Raw genomic sequence first — 12,296 nt, forward strand, 5'->3', positions numbered from 1 at the left:
ATCACTTTGGATATAAAAAACATTTCACCAGTTTAGGCAAACCGATGTTAAATGTTTCACCCACATGTCACCTTGACCATTCACCTTCTTGAGTTTCATCGGCAGGAGGGGAGGTGACAATATTTAAAGAGGGGTGAGGACGGCGCACTGGCACTGCTGTGTCGCTTTCCCTTTCCTGGTCCCGACTTGACATCCAGGAGACCTATAAGCTTGGAAGTAGATAAGCAGGCACTTTGCATCCTATGCCCTCAGTCACCACTTCTTATCTGTCTAGCTGCTGTGTACATTTTCTTAAAATGGGTCCTGGCTGGGAAGGACAGAAAATGATCAATTGGAGATTAATTTCAGTAAAAGAGATTGGTCCAGCAAAACTAATGCAATCACTGCCCTCGGGTAAAGGCCTCAGGAAGTGTTTTCCAGTATCGTTCTGGAAGGACAATGAGATTTAGGATCTGAAGTTCAAGTGTAATAGAAGAAAGGGCTGCCCAATTCTCGGGACAGTTCTGATGGCACAGAAACAAGGAAAGCCTCTGCCTTCTCTGATGTCGTCTTCGTGATTTGATGTAGACACTCCCTGTTTATTTATTTATTTTCAGAGCACTGCACATATTAAATGTTTTAATCGCCTCCATTTTTCAGTGATTAATGTGGTTCTGCCTGTGTGCTTCCAGCGTGTACTGAATTTGATGGGAAACCCAGTGATTAGGAACATCCCTAATTATCGAAGGACAGTCACTGTTCGACTAAAACATTTAACATACCTGGATGACAGACCAGTTTTTCCAAAGGACAGGTAAGGAAGCAAAAAGCCTTTTGATCATACTTAATAGGTAATAGTTGAGCATACTCAATATTAAACTTTTAAAAATTTCTGATTTTTGAGCATTTCCACACATCATTAAATATTTCAGTGAAATAGGTTTAATGGCTTACATGATTGTTTTTAATAGGAAATTCCCTGTTTTTGAGCACTTGTTCATAGATTTTTCATAATCCTTTGATAATTACCCTTCTATATAAGTCTCTGATCTCATGGCCGGTTATTTCCTTAGCATGGAACCCTGAGTTGTATTATTGGATTAAAGGTAAAGACTGTGGTTTGAGACTTTTAAAAGGTATTTTAAAATATTTTCTAATTGTTTTCTAGAATGTTTGTATCAACTTATAACTTCCCCAGACACAGCCATGTAAAAAACAAAACAAAACCTTTGCCAGGCCAATTGATGAGCGAAGGTGGTACCTCACTTTATTTATTTATTTAATTTTTCATTTATATTTTGGCTGCATTGGGTCTTTGTTGCTGCGTGCGGGCTTTCTCTAGTTGCGGTGAGCAGGGGCTACTCTTCATTGCGGTGTGTGGGCTTCTCATTGCAGTGTCTTCTCTTGTTGCAGAGCACGGGCTCTAGCACAAGGGCTTCAGTAGTTGTGGCTCACAGGCTCTAGAGCGCAGGCTCAGTAGTTGTGGCACACGGGCTTAGTTGCTCCACGGCACGTGGGATCTTCCCAGACAAGGGCTTGAACCCGTGTCTCCTGCATTGGCAGGCAGATTCTTAACCACTGCGCCACCAGGGAAGTCCCAGTACCTCGTTTTAAATTTGCATTTTTGGGTAACTGATGAAGTTGGTCATTTTTACTACCTTTGTCGGGCATTTATGTTTCCTTCTCTATGAGTATTGCATTCATGACTTCTTCCCAGTTTCCTTTCGGGGGGATGCTTTTTCTTACTGATTCATAAGAGCTCTTTGCATATCAAGAATATTGAACCCGGGACTGCCATGTATATCATCACTGCTTTTTTTTTTTTTTTTTTGCGGTACGTGGGCCTCTCACTGTTGTGGCCTCTCCTGTTGCGGAGCACAGGCTCCGGACGTGCAGGCTCAGCGGCCACGGCTCACGGGCCCAGCTGCTCCGCGGCATGTGGGATCTTCCCGGACCGGGGCACGAACCCATGTCCCCTGCATCGGCAGGCAGACTCTCAACCACTGCACTACCAGGGAAGCCCCATCACTGCTTTTATCTGGGTTTTTAATTTACCTTTTTTTTCTTTTTGGCCGCGCCTCGTGGCTTGCGGGATCTTAGTTCCCCTACCAGAGCTCAAACCCTCGCCCTCGGCAGTGAAAGCACAGAGTCCTAACCACTGGATTTCTAGGAAATTCCCTTAATTTACCTTTTGACTGAGGCCACTATTCATTCATTCCAGCTTAGAATAAAACTTCAGTAACTGGGATGGCCTGAAGGGAAGTGCAAATCTGAATTTTCCAACACTTAAAAAGAAACGTAGCTGGTAGTATGTTTTTGAACTCACATATTTTAGTCAAACTAACACAGATTTCAATCGGAAGGGGGAGCCTCCACTTGGACCACATAAGAGAACCAGGATCCCTGCTTCTGGGCACTCAGGCCGAGATGCATCCGTTTCCCCAGCACCGAGCCCTGGGTGTTCAGGGCGACGGCGGGCGGGCAGGGCCTGCGGGCAGACCTCCAAGCCCAGCTCTGCAGCTGCGGGTCCTGTGCCCGTGGCTGAACGCCAACCTCCCCAGCTTCAGGTTCCTCGTCTGGAAGGTGGGGACAATACCGACCGCGGGGTCCTTGTGAGTATCTGTTAGTATCATGTGGGACTTAAGCAGGTACCAGCTGGTAGGAGGAGGGAACCAGCGGGAGAGGCCGTCCCAGAGGATTGTGAATCTCCACACTGCGGCAGTGCCGACCAGCAGGAAAGTGTAAATGGGAACCTGAGCTGGGCCCTCAGCAGGGAGACCCCTGCCCTGGACGGTGCAGCATGACTTCTCTTCAGGAGTTGGGTTCACCTGGGTTTGAAGCCTCATTCCAGCACTCTCTAGCTGTTCCACACTGGGCCATACTGGGCCCTTGACGTTCTCTCCACCTGTGATGCTCTTCACAGGTGTTTGCAGGTGTCTGCTCACCTGTCATCTTCTGAAGATCTCCATGACTGACCACCTAAGTAGCACCTTTGCCACTTCCACCTGCTGTCTCTTCAGCCTGATTTCTCGAGACACATCCACCTCTGACTTACTTGTTTCCCCATAAAAGGGCAGCTCTAACAGAGCAAGCGATGTCATCTCTTACGTTACCTGCTGTATCCCCAGCCCCTAGAACAGTTCAGCCATTTCAAGTGTACAATTCAGTGGTTTTTTAGTATGTTCACAGAGTTGTCCAACCACACCACGCAATCAATTCTAGAATATTTTTATCACCCGCAAAAGCAACCCTTACTTATTAGCAGTCACTCCCCAACCCCCCTCTGCCAGCCCCTGGCAACCGCAAATCTACTTTCTATCTCTCTGGAGTTGCCTATTCTGGGCATTTCCTGTAAATGGAATCATACGATATGTGGTCTTTTGTGAATGGCTTCTTTCACTGAGCAGATTTTTAAGGTTCACCCACATTGCAGCCAGTGTCAGTAAATACTTCCAAAATAATGCTGTGAAATAATATTCCATTTGGAAAGCCCACATTTTATTTTATTTTTTTATACAGCAGGCTCTTATTAGTTATCCATTTTAAACATGTTAGTGTGTATATGTCGATCCCAATCTCCCAATTCATCCCCCCACCGCACCCCACAGCTTTCCCCCCTTGGTGTCCATATGTTTGTTCTCTACATCTGTGTCTCTATTTCTGCCTTGCAAACTGGTTCATCTGTACCGCTTTTCTAGATTCCACATATATGCATTAATACACGATATTTGTTTTTCTGTTTTTCTCTTTCTGACTGACTCTTCACTCTGTATGACAGTCTCTAGGTCCATCCACGTCTCTACAAATGACCCAATTTCGTTCACTTTTATGGCTGAATAATATTCCATTGTATATATGTACCACATCTTCTTTATCCATTTGTCTGTCGATGGGCATTTAGGTTGCTTCCATGACCTGGCTGTTGTAAATACTGCTGCAATGAACATTGGGGTGCATGTGTCTTTTTGAATTATGGTTTTCTGTGGGTATATGCCCAGTAGTGGGATTGCTGGGTCATATGGTAGTTCGAGTTTTAGTTTTTTTTTTTTTTTTTTTTTTTTTTTTTTTTTCGAGTTTTAGTTTTTTAAGGAACCTCCATACTGTTCTCCATAGTGGCTGTATCAGTTTACATTCCCACCAACAGTGCAAGAGGGTTCCCTTTTCTCCACACCCTCTCCAGCATTTGTTCTTCGTAGATTTTCTGATGAAGCCCATTCTAACTGGTGTGAGGTGATACCTCATTGTAGTTTTGATTTGCATTTCTCTATTAATTAGTGATGTTGAGCAGCTTTTCATGTGCCTCTTGGCCATCTGTAGGTCCGCTTTGGAGAAATGTCTATTTAGGTCTTCTGACCATTTTTGGATTGGGTTGTTTGTTTTTTTTTAATATTGAGCTGCATGAGCTGTTCATATATTTTGGAGATTAATTCTTTGTCTGTTCATTCGTTTGCAAATGTTTTCTCCCATTCTGAGGATTGTCTTCTTGTCTTGTTTATGGCTTCCTTTGCTGTGCAAAAGCTTTTAAGTTTCATTAGGTCCCATTTTTTTGTTTTTGTTTCCATTAATCTAGGAGGTGGATCAAAAAAGATCTTGCTTTGATTTATGTCAAAGAGCGTTCTTCCTATGTTTTCCTCTAAGAGTTTTACAGTGTCCACTCTTACATTTAGGTCTCAAATCCATTTTGAGTTTATTTTTGTGTATGGTGTTAGGGAGTGTTCTAATTTCATTCTTTTACATGTAGCTGTCCAGTTTTCCCAGCACCACTTACTGAAGAGACTGTCTTTTCTCCATTGCATATCCTTGCCTCCTTTGTCATAGATTAGTTGACCATAGGTGCGTGCGTTTATCTCTGGGCTTTCTATCTTGTTCCATTGATCTATGTTTCTGTTTTTGTGCCAGTACCACATTGTCTTGATTACTGTAGCTCTGCAATATAGTCTGAAGTCAGGGAATCTGATTCCTCCAGCTCCGTTTTTCTCCCTCAAGACTGCTTTGGCTATTCAGGGTCTTTTGTGTCTCCATACAGATTTTAAGATTTTTTGTTCTAGTTCTGTAAAAAATGCCATTGGTAATTTGATAGGGATTGCATTGAATCTATAGATTGCTTTGGGTAGTATAGTCATTTTCACAATATTGATCCTTCCAATCCAAGAACATGGTATATGTCTCCATCTGTTGGTATCATCTTTAATTTCTTCCATCAGTGTCTTATGGTTTTCTGCATACAGGGCTTTTGTCTCCCTAGGTAGGTTTATTCCTAGGCATTTTATTCTTTTTGTTGCAATGGTAAATGGGAGTGTTTCCTTAATTTCTCTTTCAGATTTTTCATCATTAGTATATAGGAATTCAAGAGATTTCTGTGCATTAATTTTGTATCCTGCTACTTTACCAAATTCATTGATTAGCTCTAGTAGTTTTCTGGTGGCATCTTTAGGATTTTCTATGTATAGTAACATGTCATCTGCAAAGAGTGACAGTTTTACTTCTTTTCCAATTTGTATTCCTTTTATTTCTTTTTCTTCTCTGATTGCCGTGGCTAGGACTTCCAAAACTATGTTGAATAATAGTGGTGAGAGTGGGCATCCTTGTCTTGTTCCTGATCTTAGAGGAAATGGTTTCAGTTTTTCACCATCGAGAATGTTTGCTGTGGGTTTGTCATATACGGCCTTTATTATGTTGAGGTACGTTCCCTCTATGCCCACTTTCTGGAGAGTTTTTATCATAAATGGGTGTTGAATTTTGTCAAAAGCTTTTTCTGCATCTATTGAGATGATCATACAGTTTTTCTTCCTCAATTTGTTAATGTGGTGTATCACATTGATTGATTTGCATATATTGAAGAATCCTTGCATCCCTGGGATAAATCCCACTTGATCATGGTGTATGATCCTTTTAATGTGCTGTTGGATTCTGTTTGCTAGTATTTTGTTGAGGATTTTTGCATCTATATTCATCAGTGATACTGGTCTGCAATTTTCTTCTTTTGTAGTATCTTTTTCTGGTTTTGGTATCAGGGTGCTGGTGGCCTCATAGAATGAGTTTGGGAGTGTTCCTTCCTCTGCAATTTTTTGGAAGAGTTTCAGAAGGATGGGTGTTAGCTCTCCTCTAAATATTTGATAGAATTCACCTGTGAAACCATCTGGTCCTGGACTTTTGTTTGTTGGAAGATTTTTAATCACAGTTTCAATTTCATTACTTGTGATTGGTCTGTTCATATTTTCTGTTTCTTCCTGGTTCAGTCTTGGAAGGTTACACCTTTCTAAGAATTTGTCCATTTCTTCCATGTTGTCCATTTTATTGGCATAGAGTTGCTTGCAGTAGTCTCTTAGGATGCTTTGTGTTTCTGTGGTGTCTGTTGTAACTTCTTTTTCATTTCTAATTTTATTGATTTGAGTCCTCTCCCTCTTTTTCTTGATGAGTCTGGCTAATGGTTTATCAATTTTGTTTATCTTCTCAAAGAGCCAGCTTTTAGTTTCATTGATCTTTGCTATTGTTTTCTTTGTTTCTATTTCATTTATTTCTGTTCTGATCTTTATGATTTCTTTCCTTCTAGTAACTTTGGGTTTTGTTTGTTCTTCTTTCTCTAGTTCCTTTAGGTGTAAGGTTAGATTGTTTATTTGAGATTTTTCTTGTTTCTTGAGGTAGGCATGTATTGGTATAAACTTCCCTCTTAGAACTGCTTTTGCTGCATCCCATAGGTTTTGGATCATGTGTTTTCATTGTCATTTGTCTCTCGGTATTTTCTGATTTCCTCTTTGATTTCTTCAGTGATCTCTTGGGTATTTAGTAACGTATAGTTTAGCCTCCATGCGTTTGTATTTTTTACATTTTTCCCCTGTGATTCATTTCTAATCTCATAGCATTGTGGTCAGGAAAGATGCTTGATATGATTTCAATTTTCTTAAATCTACTGAGGCTTGATTTGTGACCCAAGATGTGATGTATCCTGGAGAATGTCCCGTGTGCACTTGAGAAGAAAGTGTAATCTGCTGTTTCGCGATGGAATGTCCTGTAAATGTCAATTAAATCTGTCCGGTCTATTGTGTCATTTAAAGCTTGTGTTTCCTTATTAATTTTCTGTCATGATGATCTGTCCATTGGTATAAGTGAGGTGTTAAAGTCCCCCACTATTAGTGTGTTACTGTCGATTTCCTCTCTAAAGCTGTTAGCAGGTGCCTTATGTATTGAGGTGCTCCTATGTTGGGTGCATATATATTTATAATTGTTATATCTTCTTCTTGGGTTGATCCCTTGATCATTATATAGTGTCCTTCCTTGTCTCCTGTAACATTCTTTATTTTAAAGTCTATCTTATCTGAAATGAGTATTGCTACTCCAGCCTTCTTTTGATTTCCATTTGCATGTAATATCTTTTTCCATCCCCTCATTTTCAGTCTGTATGTGTCCCTAGGTCTGAAGTGGGTTTCTTGTAAACAGCATATATATGGGTCTTGTTTTTGTATCCATTCAGCAAGCCTGTGTCTTTTGGTTGAAATATTTAATCCATTCACATTTAAGGTAATTCTCGATATGTAGGTTCCTGTTACCATTTTCTTAATTGTTTTGGTGTTGTTTTTGTAGGTTCTTATCTTCTGTTGTGTTTCCCACTTAGAGAAGTTCCTTTAGCATTTGTTGTAGAGCTGGTTTGGTGGGGCTGAATTCTCTTAGCTTTTGCTTGTCTGTAAAGTTTTTGATTTCTCCATCAAATCTGAATGAGATGCTTGCCGGGTAGAGTAATCTTGATTGTAGTTTCTTCCCTTTCATCACTTTAAATATATCATGCAACTCCCTTCTGGCTCATAGAGTTTCTGCTGAGAAACCAGCTGTTAACCTTGTGGGAGTTCGCTTGTATGTTAAATGTCATTTTTCCCTTGTTGCTTTTAATAATTTTTCTCTGTTTTTAATTTTTGTCAGTTTGATTACTATGTGTCTCAGTATGTTTCTCCTTGGGTTTATCCTGCCTGGGACTCTCTGCACTTCCTGGACTTGGGTGGCTATTTCCTTTCCCATGTTAGGGCCGTTTTCGACTATAATCTCTTCAGATATTTTCTTGGGTCCTTTCTCTCTCTCTCATCTCCTTCTGGGACCCCTATAATGTGAATGTTGGCGCGTTTAATGTTGTCCCAGAGGTCTCTTAGGCTGTCTTCATTTCTTTCCATTCTTTTTTCTTTATTGTGTTCTGTGACAGTGAATTCCACCATTCTGTCTTCCAGGTCACTTATCCATTCTCCTGCCTCAGTTATTCTGCTCTTCATTCCTTCTTCTGTATTTTTCATTTCAGTTATTTTATTGTTCATCTCTGTTTGTTCTTTAATTATTCTAGGTGTTTGTTCTTTAATTCTTCTAGGTCTTTGTTAAACATTTCTTGCATCCTCTCGATCTTTGCCTCCATTCTTTTTCCGAGGTCCTGGATCATCTTCACTATCATTTTTCTGAATTCTTTTTCTGGAAGGTTGCCCATCTCCACTTCATTTAGTTGTTTTTCTGGGGTTTTATCTTGTTCCTTCATGTGGTACATAGCCCTCTGCCTTTTCATCTTGTCTTTCTGTGAATGTGGTTTGCATTCCACAGTCTGCAGAATTGTAGTTCTTGATTCTGCTGTCCGCCCTCTGGTGGATGAGGCTATCTCAGCCCACATTTTCTTTATCTATCAGTTGATGGACATTTGGGTTGCTTCCACTTTTTGGCTGTTGTGAACAGTGCTGCTATCAATGTTCGTGTGCAGGGTTTTGTGTGTGTACATTTGTTTTCAACTCATTTGAGTAAATACTTAGGAGCACGATTGCTGGATTATATGTAAGATTGTTTGCTTTGTAATTGCCAAGCTGTCTTCCATGGGGCTGCGCCATCTTGCATTCCCACCAGCAATGAAGGAGCATTCCTGTCGCTGCACATCCTTCCCGGCATTTGGTGTTGTCAGTGTTCTGGATTTTAGCCGTTCTGTCGAGTGTCAAGTGGCATCTCATTGGTTTAATTTGCACTTTCCTGATGTCCTGTGATGATGAGCTTACTTGCCGCCTGCCGGTCTTCTTTGGTGAGGTGTCCAGTTCTTTTGCCCACTTTGTAAAATGTGTGTTTTTTCATTTTTGAGTTTTAATGGTTCTTTGTATGTTCTGGATACAAGCCATGTTTCAGTTATCTTTCTTGCAGATATTTTCTCCCAGTACAGTTTGTCTTCTCATTCTTTTAACCTCTTCCCGCTTTTAAGTCATCTTTGTATTAATGAGTTGCAATAGGTCTTTATATATTCGAGATACAACCCCCTGATCAGGTATATGATTTGCATACCCATTCTGTGGGTTGCCTTTTATTTATGGTATTCTTTGCATGACACACATTTTTAACTTTGGTGGAGTCCAATTTCTCTATTTTTTTCTTTGTCACTTGTGCTCTTGGCCTCGTATCTAGAAGGCTTTGCACACCATTAGACTTTACAGATTAAAAATGTGCACGTGTTAATACGTATCCTTGCAGTCCTATATCCTGTGCCTTTAGTTTGATTTTGGGGAAGATGTGCAAGTTTGGTCAGATAGTATATGTTTTGGATTTACTTCGAACCTGTGACAATTCAAACCTCCCCGATTTCTGGGGTGTTCTTGTTTCTTTGTTTTTTGTTTTTAATACTCCTAAACAGAGCTTGTGCAGAGGCCTGGGCACGAGGAGGGTACAAAGCTGAGCAGGAGGAGAGACAGCAGTGGGAGAGCAGAGAGCGGAAGAAGATCACAGACAGCATTGAGGCCTTAGCCGCAATCAAGCGCCAGGCTGAGGAGAGGAAACAGCAGAAAGCAAACCAAGAGCAAGGTGCATGCCTGAGACACAAGGAGGACCCCGAGCTCCGTTTAGATTAAAAATCTGGGCTGTTGAACTCACAGTCTTTCATCTCAGGGATTGGGGGTGGGGGGTGGGGGTGGGGACCATTCGTTCACATACCTGCAGATCCATCTGCCCTTGACCTCATGCAAGGACGGTGCTCAGGGCACCTTATTAAGTAGGAACCCCCTTCCTCCTCTTACACCCAGTAGAAGAGCCAGAGTCTCTATGTGTGCTTTTAAATGACATTTAGTGTTTTTCACCTAATTACAAAATGTGAATATGCTACACATAGAAAACATAGAAAGGCAAGAGTAATAACAGTATCATAGCAAGAACCACTCAGTATTCAGTGTGGGTATTTCCTGGCTTTTCCCCACGCATGTAAAACATATGTATTTTTTTAATAGAAAAAAATGGCATAGCTCTATTGCTTTCTTTTTTATATATATAAATTTATTTATTTAACGTATTTATTTTTGGCCACATTGGGTCTTCGTTGCTGCACGCAGGCTTTCTCTAGTTGTGGGTGAGCAGGGGCTACTCTTCTTTGCAGTGCACTGACTTCCCATTGCGGTGGCTTCTCTTGTTGCGGAGCACGGGCTCTAGGCGCACGGGCTCAATAGTTGTGGTGCATGGGCTCAGTAGTCGTGGCTCACAGGCTCTAGAGCGCAGGCTCAGTAGCTGTGGCGCATGGGCTTTGTTGCTCTGCGGCATGTGGGATCTTCCCGGACCAGGGCTCGAACCCACGTCCCCTGCATTGGCAGGCGGATTCTTAACCACCGTGCCGCCAGGGAAGCCCCTGGCATAGCTATATTGCTTTTCGCCTACTCTTTTGAATCAGTATAATAGTACGGTCCCATAAAATAGATGTTCCCCTGTAGCATGGTTTTATTTCCCTTTTGCCAACTTTTAATTTTGATATTTTTCAAGTTTTTAGAAAAGCTTAAAGAATAGTTAAAATGAACAGCTGAATTGTCTGTTTAGATCGGATGGTTGTTAATATTTGGCACACACAGGCACACACACACACAGTCTTTCCTGTTCTGCTGACCTATTTGAAAGCAAAGGCAGACATCGTGGCCCTTAACTCCAAATACCTCAGCCTGCGTCTCCTGAGAGCCCCCTGCACAGTTTTCTAGTGGCTGTGTCCTGTGCCAGCAGTGCATGCGCTAGGCATCCCCCTGGTGGACTTTCAGCCCGTGTATTTAGCACCTAAACAGCACTCTGATGACCATCCCGGCAGTGCACTGCAGGTCCCCCTTGTCCTCCCAGGACGTTCCCAGCTCTCTGTGGACTTCTGCTCAGGGGAGATGCTCGCGCCAGACAGTGCCAGGGACTTGGGTGCCACTGTGGAAGGGGAGGAAGCACCTGAAGAGGACAGAGAAAGGTGGCAGAAGACGGAGCTGTTTGTCAAGGAGAGCTTCGAGGCCAAGGACGAGCTATTCCCAGAAAAGTCAGAAGAGTCGAGTCTCCCGGAGGAGCTGCCTGTGGATGCTGACAGGGAGCCAGGAGTGGCGCTCCCTGCCAAGGCCCCGCCACCGAGCCCCGGAGCTGCCTGGGAAGGTAGGTGGTGGAGAACAACAGGGGTGTAGATGGGCCAGCACCCATCTGCAGGCCTCGGGTTTCCACTTCTGACTCCTGAGTCTGCAAGTTATCTAGAACCACAAGGGGAGCCCGGACTGCATTTCTAGTATCAGCTTCAACAAGGTGCAAAGAAATGGGTGAGACGCTAACAGTGTATTTTATCTAACCCAGTACATCTAAAATATAATCATTTATATCATCATAAAATTATTCATGAGATACTTTCCCTCTTTTGACACTAAGTCTTCAAAATCCAGCCTGTATATGCCACTTATATAGCACATCTCAATTCACATGCTCACTTTTGAATGGTTAAGGTGAAATGCAGCTCTATGAAAAGAAGCAAGTTGTTTTGGGCTGCTTCATTTTTTCAATTGAAATGAATTAAAAGTAGATACAATTAAATAAAATTTAAAATCCAGCCCCTCAGGAGTACTGGCCACAGTGCCGGCCCATGGCCACAGCTACCACAGTGGATGACGGTGATCTAGAACGGAAGCCCACTGGCAGGTTCTCGCCAAGTTCCTGGGGTCCTGCTGACTAACAGATAAACCCAGGACTCGGCCCTGGACACTGCCCATTACTGCTGTGTCTGTGCAGCCCTGGGGGACCCGAACCTTCTGTTCCCAGCCTGAGCAGGATTTGAGGTGCATCTGGGGAGGTCAGCTGGTCTGGCCCCCACTCTCTGGGAGAGACCTCGAAGTAAGCCTAGTCTCTAGACTGCCGAGGGGGCAAAGGCCACACCCCAGGGCACCAGAGATGGGTGAATTATCCTTCCAGCTGAAGATAATGGCAGGGCATACTGTCCTCAAAGATGAACTCAACTGAGCTCTATTTTCATTATTCTTTTCAAAACCTTACTGGCCACTCCATACCCCGAAACAATCAGTGCTCCATTATTCACTGGGATTTACTACCCA

General features: G+C 42.5%; 1 protein-coding gene across 2 annotated transcripts in view; it reads left to right on the forward strand.

Annotated features, from left to right (window-relative positions):
* DNAAF1 (dynein axonemal assembly factor 1) overlaps positions 1 to 12,296 on the forward strand; it is a 29,118-nt gene that overhangs the window by 8,683 nt on the left and 8,139 nt on the right. The window contains exons 6-8 of one of the 2 annotated variants that reach the window (XM_022583045.3): positions 672 to 793; positions 9,614 to 9,780; positions 11,065 to 11,355. In XM_022583045.3, the coding sequence (XP_022438753.2) occupies positions 672 to 793; positions 9,614 to 9,780; positions 11,065 to 11,355 (580 nt within the window). The remainder of the gene's footprint in view (positions 1 to 671; positions 794 to 9,613; positions 9,781 to 11,064; positions 11,356 to 12,296) is intronic. The other variant, XM_022583046.3, reaches the window with a different exon arrangement.

Source organism: Delphinapterus leucas, chromosome 20 (assembly GCF_059928025.1).
Source record: "Delphinapterus leucas isolate spDelLeu-1000000601 "Yukka" chromosome 20, BTC_Dleu_Yukka2, whole genome shotgun sequence".
In the NCBI taxonomy this organism is placed as follows: domain Eukaryota; kingdom Metazoa; phylum Chordata; class Mammalia; order Artiodactyla; family Monodontidae; genus Delphinapterus; species Delphinapterus leucas.